This window comes from Pieris brassicae, chromosome 6 (genome assembly GCF_905147105.1).
Source record: "Pieris brassicae chromosome 6, ilPieBrab1.1, whole genome shotgun sequence".
Classification (NCBI taxonomy): domain Eukaryota; kingdom Metazoa; phylum Arthropoda; class Insecta; order Lepidoptera; family Pieridae; genus Pieris; species Pieris brassicae.
Window position 1 is genome coordinate 18,473,413 of NC_059670.1, and position 9,629 is coordinate 18,483,041.

The window sequence follows — 9,629 nt, forward strand, 5'->3', positions numbered from 1 at the left end:
TGTACAAAAACTTTGGTACAAAACATTTTGGAATATCACGCTGAAGTCTGGTCTCCCTACTACAGAACTCACATTAACAGGATTGAATCAATTCAAAGGCAGAGTCAACTAAGCGTGCCCGTTTTTACTTAAAAGATTCGCATCAAACCTACGACTCTCGCCTTAAAAGATTTAACCTTGTGTAACTTGAATTGTGACGTGGCGTCGTGGATGTAGTGTATCATTACAAGATAATAGTAATATTCATACGGAATTGCTTGCTAAAATCCTTATCCGTTACAGTACACAGTTGACTAGAGACAAATATCCGTTTGACACGCCTGTCTCACGTTTGTGCTCATCGTTAAATGGTCCTGTTAACATATTGTGTCGGTATTTCAGTAAAACTGTGATGTAAAATTATTCGGTGGACATTTTCAACAACCTCAACTCCACCTTTAACCGAGTCGTTTTAGAAACCTTGCTATGTTAATTATTTGCTATTATTATAATTTTCTTTATTCCTACAAAATTGCGACTCATCATGCGACTTCCTCAAAAGAAAGATTACCCTCCTAAGTTGTATGCTGCGATATTGAGGGCTACTCAATATTTCATCCTTTTTATAAATATCTGATTCCTTCCTGATGTTTGCGATCAAAAATAAAATAAAAGATTATTTCACTGATTTTTTTGATGTTGAAAATAACCTTCTGGAAATTTAACATTGTACCTAATTATTATTTTCTTATCGTAAGGTTTCTCGTTAACTCTAAAGCACGAAAAATAACTAGAAATTTTAAAATGTTCTAAAAAGTGAAAATAAAATAATTTCATATTCATAATATAATAGAATTTTAATTAAATAATAAATAATAGAATAAGAAATACCTTCCCAGATTGTGACAGAATAAAAAAACTTTAATGTTCATAGTCTAATAATATTCTCAGTCTAATGATTATTCAATAAACACTTGTTTTTAGTACAACCTTTTATGGATCGGACGTTTTTTTCCGATACCTTGATGATTGTAGTATACGTGCGACTGATTATAATTCTTACGTCTTTGTGTTTTGGTACATATTTCTCCGTGCTGTCATAGGCTTCAGATGTCAGCTCGGCGATGTACATTCTAACAAAGTTGTGTACAGTGTATGGATGTTATATGTGAAGAAAGATATTATCGTTTATAAATTGATAAAGTAATTTAAAGCATGTCACCGATATTAAAACAAGTAAGTACAAGTTTAATAATTTTAAAATTTAACAACCTTGTACAAATTAATAAGTGTTTTACATTAGCATACTTTATTGATATCCCATACAAACTGTTATCACTTCAGAATGTTAATTATGATTAGTACGCTAGAATGACTGAGACTGTGTTAACAAGTTATTGGGCAATTTAAAATAGTAATAAAACTACTGTGTTCCTAAAAACCACTCATTTAGAATTACTATAATGGAATATTTTCAATTATAATTGTATTTCACAATTCCCGTCCACTATCTAAAAATAGCCAATCTTCTATCCCTACAATTGTAGGATAAATAAAATAGAAATAACATTTATCACTTTTATTAAAAACTATACAATTAAAAAGTAATAGCAAACTCGTTCCATTTAAGGTCATAGTAACAAGTTACCACAAATACCTGACCTTATCGAACAGATGCGATATAAAATTTATTCTACAACTTTATGAAGTTGGATACTATGATATACTTAAAAACCTCGGGTAGTATTTGTACGTCTACAATCTTGCACTGGTTAACCTCTGCTTCACGGAAGAAGTCGCTAAATACTTTTGATAAGTATACAATTAAATAGATAAAAACAAGCATTTAAAATACATAAGCCATAGGAAGGTAAACGATAAATAATTTAACATAATAATTTTGTCTATTGCTAACATGACTACTGAATATATCTGAATCGTCAATAAAGTGTTAATATTATCATAACTATAAATGAAAACATTACCTCTAGATTTGCTTAAAAAGTTTATTGTTTCTTAGAAGTGCTTTCAATGAATAGTAAATACATATAATAAAAATTCATATACTTTTATTTATACTTAGATTTTCAAATACATTGAATAATTTGCTGTGGTAGATTAATATATAAATATCTGAAACGTTGCTCTGCGTGATTTAAGGATGCATATATGATGAATATTGTAATGTAATACCTTTTTACTGAACAGCATATAAACTGGCATAAGTAAACATTAATTCTTAAGTGACAACATTGAATACTCATAAGTGAGTGTTTCAACTGTTTCCTTTTAATACGTCAAGCACAATTCATTTCGTTTTTGGATAATAATTCTCATTTAACATTTAATATCATCATACAAATAAAGAGAGATGTTATGACGTTTTTCTACAGTCGTTGTTACAGAAGATAGCGAGCTTACTCTAATGAAACTAACTATATATAGTATATAAATTATAACTTTAACACGATTAGTCAAAGCATATTTCATATATCTAATTGAAATATGGGGTACATGCAAAAGCTAAATTATTAACAAACAAACACTACAAACTAAATTAATAAAAACACAATTTTTTATCACACTCTAATAAAATCTACCAAATTATGACGATTAAAAACCTATATGTATAGCACCTGTATCTTAATTTTCTTAAAAATTAAAGATCTCTCTATAGTAGCTTATCATTTAAAAAATCAAACACACTACACACAATACTCGTCGAGCGTTGCTTATATTAAGTATGAGGGTGTGCAATTATTTAATCAATTACCGTCTAAAATTCGTAATATTTGCGCGTTTAACCAATTCAAAAGGGCATTAAAGATATATATCACAATGAGCATAGTAGACTAAAATTACGACGGCTGATGATGTGTATCTCATAAAGTTTCTCATAAAAAATTGTAACTTCTTTAAACATTAATAACACGAAAATATTGTAAAGTTATTTCAGCAGTATTGGCCTAGTGGCTACAGCGTGCGACTCTCATCTCTGAGGTCGTAGGTTCGATCCCCGGCTGTGCACTAATAGATTTCTATGTGCGCATTTAACATTAGCTCAAATGGCGAAGAAAAACATCGTGACGAAACCGGCTTGCCTTAGATCCAAAGAAGTCGACGGCGTGTGTCAGGCACAGAAGGCTGATCGCCTACTTGCCTAATCGATTTACAAATTATGATGAAATAGATATAGAAATCTGAGGCCCAGACCTAAAGAGGTTGTCATTGATTTATTTATTTCATTCTTTTTTATTAAAAAAAATTGTGATATATATTTCAAAAGTGTATCTGTAGTATGTCAAATTTCATTGTTTTAGTAAATATGACTTGTTTAACGTGTATATATTTAATATAATTGCTATTATTATTATAATCATTATAGTCAATTTATTGATCCAAAACCATATTAATAAATAACGTTAATTGAGTTATATATACCTAATTTTATCATAAACATTTTGATTGATGTGTCATGAATAAAAATATGAATCATTATGAGAAAATTTTCCATAGGAACAGAAATATAGTATTACAAAATACCGTAAAAATGCAATATTCTAATAAAATGTCTATAAAGATAATTAGTCTCTAATTCTAATAAAGATATTGCATCTGTAGTTCTGTTGTAATGGGGCATGGGGTAGGCCCACAATTTGTAAATTCAGGGATTACTCTCCAGTTCTTTTCAAAATAATAATAATTTTTAAATAATAACCTAAGAACGAAGAGAAAATATTTAAATTTCAGTATAATAAATGCTTATCTAACCACTAAATTATGTAGAATCGGTAAAATAAATTATAAACTATATTAACTTTACCATAAATATATGAATTGGTATTATTAGTTATCATTTTGTTTATATATTTATAATATATATTATAAGTTTGTGAGGTTGTGGGGGGTAATATCTTGATCCGTTGCGAGTGTCTTAGGTTATCCATAATCGTAGTCCTCATTAAGTCGGAGAAAAAACAGTTGAACGAAAACGTTTCTTACGAACGCTGCCTTAAGACGATGGAGTTCAAGAGAAAAGTATTGATTATGTCTGTTTACGATAAACTCAAAAACTACTACACTCTTTTATTGCGGTTTTCATCAATATCTATAATTATTTATGAGGAAAGTTTAGGTATACATAGTGTTTTTAATGTTTACGAGTCACGGTTGCTCGTCCTGAGACCCGGCGGGTCGCTTATTATTTGGTTGATAGTTAAACTAACTGCCACTTTAACAATAATATACTAAATAAGTTAACTTGCTTATCGAAGTATGAACCATGTTTTTAAGAAAAAATATAAATTTCAGGTATTCGTATCGGCATCTCCCCAGTTGGCAGCAATCTCGGCAGGCGGTCTCATTGGATATCCCAGTGTTCTCTTGCAGCAGTTCAAAAGCAATGATAGTTCCATAATTGTTGATGTCCATACTGCATCGTGGATTGGTATGCTTTAAGTTTTATTTTCTTCAAACTCCAGTTAGTTTCCGTCCTTCCCTTCAGGCGATTGACTACCTCACGGCCCAACCGTGGGAAAAAGCCCATTTCCAAAAATAGCTCGAGCTGAGTCTAGCCCTTAAAGCTAATAGCGAGATTGAAAAATATGGTCCTCGTAGTCGAACCAAGCAAAAACCTTTACAAAGTACTAATATCAATATTATACGGCTTATCTTAACAAACCGATTTATGACGTTATTATCTTTAATAATGTATCTGCAGGTCTTGTTTTGTTTGTCAACAATTAGTTCAAGTCTCTGCCTTCCTGTCATAAGACGACAATATTCGTATTGTATTTGACGGGTACGTGTAACCCGGTGCCATTATTGAGGTGCTGCATTCGTTTTTTAATTCCTGTGACTCCTATTTCCCTCTCAGCCCATCGTATATAAACATTATATACGAACCGTGATGCACTTTTATGTTAACTTCAATTTAATCTAGTTTGTTTAAGTAATTAACATTGCTTATTGTCCGTAATTAGGGGAGCTTTGATGTGAATATTTTCTAGTATATATAATTAAGAGCTAGTTACCTGTCTTGTTTAAATAATATAAATTAAAATAATTGTTACAATTACTTAGTAATCGTTAAATTTTTGACACAATAATGCAATGTTTGATTACTATATGTATATGTAGTCTTTATGACTTAAATATTATACACATAAAATTAAATTCTAAAGTTTTAAAAGTTATATGGAAAATTTATAATTAAAACTACATGTCTCCTTTTAATGTAATGGAATAGTTGAAATTATTAGAAAATCATTTATTCGAGAAAAATTTGCATCATTAATATTGAATAAACGTATATGCAATTAAAACATTTTAGCTTTCGGTTAACAAGAATGTCGTTTTCACATTCGTAGTAGTATGAAATTTTATAAAAGAAATTGCTACTATTAATACGAGGGTTCAAATTGCACAGAACTATAATTTCACTATTATTAAACATGTATATCAAATTGGTATTTTAAAATAATTACTAATTGATTTTTTTTAATCTGGGTAAAATTTCTGCAGATTCAATATGAGATTCCATTCTAAAATAGTGTATTAAAAATTTAATATTTTACTATTTCAGCATCGGTACATGGATTAGCTGGAGTTCCAAGTCTTTTCATTCCGTATATCATGCAACAACATGGAAGAAAGTTTGGCTTCCACATTTGCTGTCTCCTAGTCATTCTTGGGTGGATCATCATATACTTTGCAAGAAATGCTACAACAATCATTGTTGGGGAGTCCTTCCAAGGCCTTGGCGCTAAAAGCCTCTTAGTTGTCAGCTATTTGACAATCAGTGAAATGGTTGACCCAAAATATCGAAATATTCTAATGCTGCTCTATAATATAAACCAAACTGTTGGTGTGACTCTCGTACATGTTATGGGCAAGTTTTTGCATTGGAAAACCATTAGTTTAACCATGATCATGCCAGTTGCAATTGGTTTCTTACTGAGCTGTTCTTGGCCGGAGTCACCAGCGTGGTTAGCTTTAAAAGGCAGGTTTGATGAGTGTAAGAAATCCTTTATATGGCTGCGTGGAGCAGATGAAGATGCAATCACAGAAATGAATGCCCTGTTAAATTCTCAAATAGATAATAGAAATAACAAACCAAAGAAAACTAATACAATCGCAGCGCTTAAAGAAATTTGGGGTAACATCACGAGCAGAGACTTTTATTTACCAAGTTTTCATATGTTTATATTATTATCTGTTTATTACTGGAGTGGGAACTTAGTGTTTCTTGTGTATGCTATGAATATGGTGGAGAATGTGACTAAAAATGAGGAGTCCGCTTATATAGGGATGGTTGTTATGGACTGTGTTACGCTATTAGGCAATGCGACAGCATATATATTCTTTAAGTATTATAATAACAAACCTGTACTATTGTTTAGTGGTATAGGCAGTGCAGTATTTCTTCTGGCATCTTCGATTGTGTCGTACCTACAATACCTGGAAATAGTATCGGATGACTCGCTATTATGTTTGTACTTCTTAATAGGATTTATGATAGCTTCTAGTTTGGGAATTTACACTACACCTTATGTCATGTCATCAGAAATAATGCCTATACAACATAGAGGTATAGGCGGTTCATTGATGGTTATAATTATATGTTCTTCCTATAGTTTTACTCTCAAAATCGCACCCTACTTGGTTATGTATTTGAAACTACACGGAACCTTTCTTTTGTATTCAGTAACGTTAAGTGTATGCCTAATTTGGGTATGGAAATTTGTTCCCGAAACCAAAAATAGAACTTTACAAAGTATAGAAGAAAGTTACTTAAATAAGATTAAGGCAGAAAGTGTAGAACCTCAACCGGAGAGTCAAGCTAATTTAAATGTGAGGCTGGTATTAATTCAAAAGCCCCTAGAATCAAACGATGTACTTCATACAGTAGTACCTGCTGAGGTAATCCAGAGCCTTCTGGAACATAAGGAATGTATTACTTAAAATATGTCTAAGTGTAATCGAACTAACTGTGATACATTATTGTAATAATATCGCTGGCGGTAATTAGTGGCAAGATGTGAATTTCAAGTGAAAATATATGGCACATTTTGTTGAACCTAAAATGTAGTCCTATCAATACTACAATGTAACATACTTAAGCAACTAAAGATAACATGTAAATTACTATCAATTAATTCAAGTAACAACAGACTTCTTTAGCTTTCTAAATTTTTATCTGGTTTTAATATTTTATTGTACTTTAATATATGCCTTATATATTTTTTTAAAATATTGTTATCTACATTAATTATCCCGATTGTGTACTGCTTTTTTTCGGTCTTGTCGGTCCTGCTGACTCTGCTGCTGACGCCTGTTGTGTTTTTACGATGCATATATAACATTTGCTATTGCAAACCCGGGATTTGAAACCAAAGTTGCAGTTGAACAGCTAGTAAGCCACTGGACTACTAAGGCAGTGTAATAAAAATAAACTGAGTTAACTGGTGTGTATTTTTCAAGCAATATCAGTTTAATTACTTTCGAGTCAACATTTGTACAGCTCTTCAGTTCGGAGACAATTATTGTCTACGATCACTGTCTCAAATAAATAACGTTAATTAATTTAAAACTTTTTTTTGTAAACATAAAGAGTGCTATAAATCAATTTATTATAATATATTGAAAATACGGCAGACAACAACAGCAATTGCTATTATTTAGGGCTAAAGTTTTAGTTTCACAGCAATTAATTACAGCTAAGGATAAAATATGTAAAATATATTCTAGTATTATTGTCTGTATATGGATGGAATAAAGAAATTACTATATTATGGAGATAAAATAGGATTGCCGAATTTATATACTTTTAAAATAAGATAGGGTTATAAGATATATATTATAACCCTAATCAGTACTACACATAAACATCAATTAAAGTTACTATAAATCTAGAAAATAAAGATCATATTTTTCATGCAGGCGTCAAGCCTTAATCTTATAAACTTCAGAATGATCGTCATTATACCCTCGAACCTTAAAATGCCCTTATATTTCATGAATAATTCCTCTTTTAGCTGTCTTCAAAGGGTTTTAAATAGAAATTGGTAGTTGGGAGTTGCTGTATCAATATTGCATGAGGAAACTGTGGTGAGTGCACGTTCAAATAACGAATTTTGGACGTCTTATTTTTATTTGCTCTAGAATTTAGGATTTTATTGAAAATTGGTAACGTATAGATGAGAATAAATTTATGTACATATTTAACTTTTAAGCCTAGTGGTTCATGCCGTGCGTTAGCAATCCGTTGCACGGGTTTTTTTCAACTAATAGTTACAAATAAGTAAATTGGACTACAGTAATTAAATAGCTTCAAGTAAGACTTATTTTTTGAATTTCGAATTTTTTGTGATTCGAAATTCGAATGATTAGTGACAATTTTGTGGTTAAGTCCGTCACCCGATTTGCTTTTAAATAAGTCAGTGCGCACATCCGGTACAGATCATTTGAAATTTAAAAGACATTGTATTGCCTTATTCATAACATTATCTTCGACATATAGATGAAGAATAAAATTTCTCCTCAATTCGACAGCTTCATAGGCAAACGATGACAAATGTCATCTCTTTGTTGAGAACTTAAAACATTTTTCATATCATTTGAAATATCCTCCCTAGGATTCAAATATTCTGGCAATTCGCGTAAAGATCGCTTTAAGATCTACAGTGGTACAATATGGTTGCCAAGGGTATGCTTTTATAAATTTTATAGCATTTTCAAGTTGACGCAATTGCACAATTTAAAATGCATAGTGTCACGGAAGGAATTCGATTACATGGAAGAGAGTACGAACAATTTTCAGTCTTAAGAAGTTACAGGTTTTGAAATTGTACTAGGATTAGTGATCGATTTTAATCTTTTACCTTTTCTACTCAAACAAACAAGCAAATGTTTATTAATTTATTATTTAATATAATAATAATGCAGTGGCGCCGCAACCTAAAGACATTGACTGATGATTGCATCCGATTATCTGTAGTTTTTTATATAAAATTAAAGTTTTAAAGTTTTATTTGGTTTCACCTTGTGTTACTTTCATTGAAAGGAATTTCTGTTGGTGCAACGCCGTAATTTGTACACCGTACTTTTATAAAAATCATCAAAACATAATAACTGGTTCACGTAGAATTAAATTAGTACAAGAAGAATAGATAAATAATAACAAATCATTCTTGATTTAATTTATTAGACGCATCAATTCAATTGCTGTCATTAAGTCGTAGTAGACAAGCATATCCACCGTTCACTAACTTTTGTATTATTTTTAAGTGATACCAGTTTTTCCTGCACTGATATGTCGTAGCGTAACTTCGATACGATTTTTACACAAAAAAGAAGTTTTCGGATTGAGTTAGTTTGAGTGATTCAACAATTCGATATTTAAGTATAGGAATAACATATATTGCAAGCAGTACACAAATGTCGATACATTACCCAAGCACATTTGCAACAAGCAATATAACAAAGATCCGTATTATGCAAACTCCGCAACTTACAAACGTACTAAGTAATTACGCCTTGTAATTAAAAGGCTACTTCAAAGCAAAAAGCTTAATCGCCCCGCCTAATGAGTCTACCGGAGACTGCATAAACAAAACTTGATTAAACTTATAGTAAAGTAGGTAGTTGGT

The 9,629-nt window shown here is 31.0% G+C and overlaps 1 protein-coding gene across 1 annotated transcript; it reads left to right on the forward strand.

Annotated features, from left to right (window-relative positions):
• The first annotated feature begins 1,044 nt into the window (after positions 1–1,044).
• On the forward strand, positions 1,045–7,557 carry LOC123710905 (facilitated trehalose transporter Tret1-like). The gene is made up of 3 exons (XM_045663206.1): positions 1,045–1,215; positions 4,291–4,426; positions 5,564–7,557. Exons 1-3 carry the CDS (start codon positions 1,195–1,197, stop codon positions 6,940–6,942), a joined length of 1,536 nt encoding a protein of 511 aa, XP_045519162.1. The 5' UTR covers positions 1,045–1,194; the 3' UTR covers positions 6,943–7,557.
• Positions 7,558–9,629: the final 2,072 nt, after the last annotated feature.

Coding starts and splice junctions, on each gene's coding strand:
- LOC123710905 (XM_045663206.1), top strand. CDS start 1,195: ATGTCACCGATATTAAAACAA. Junction 1,216..4,290: donor TGTCACCGATATTAAAACAA/GTAAGTACAAGT, acceptor TATAAATTTCAG/GTATTCGTATCGGCATCTCC. Junction 4,427..5,563: donor CCATACTGCATCGTGGATTG/GTATGCTTTAAG, acceptor TTACTATTTCAG/CATCGGTACATGGATTAGCT.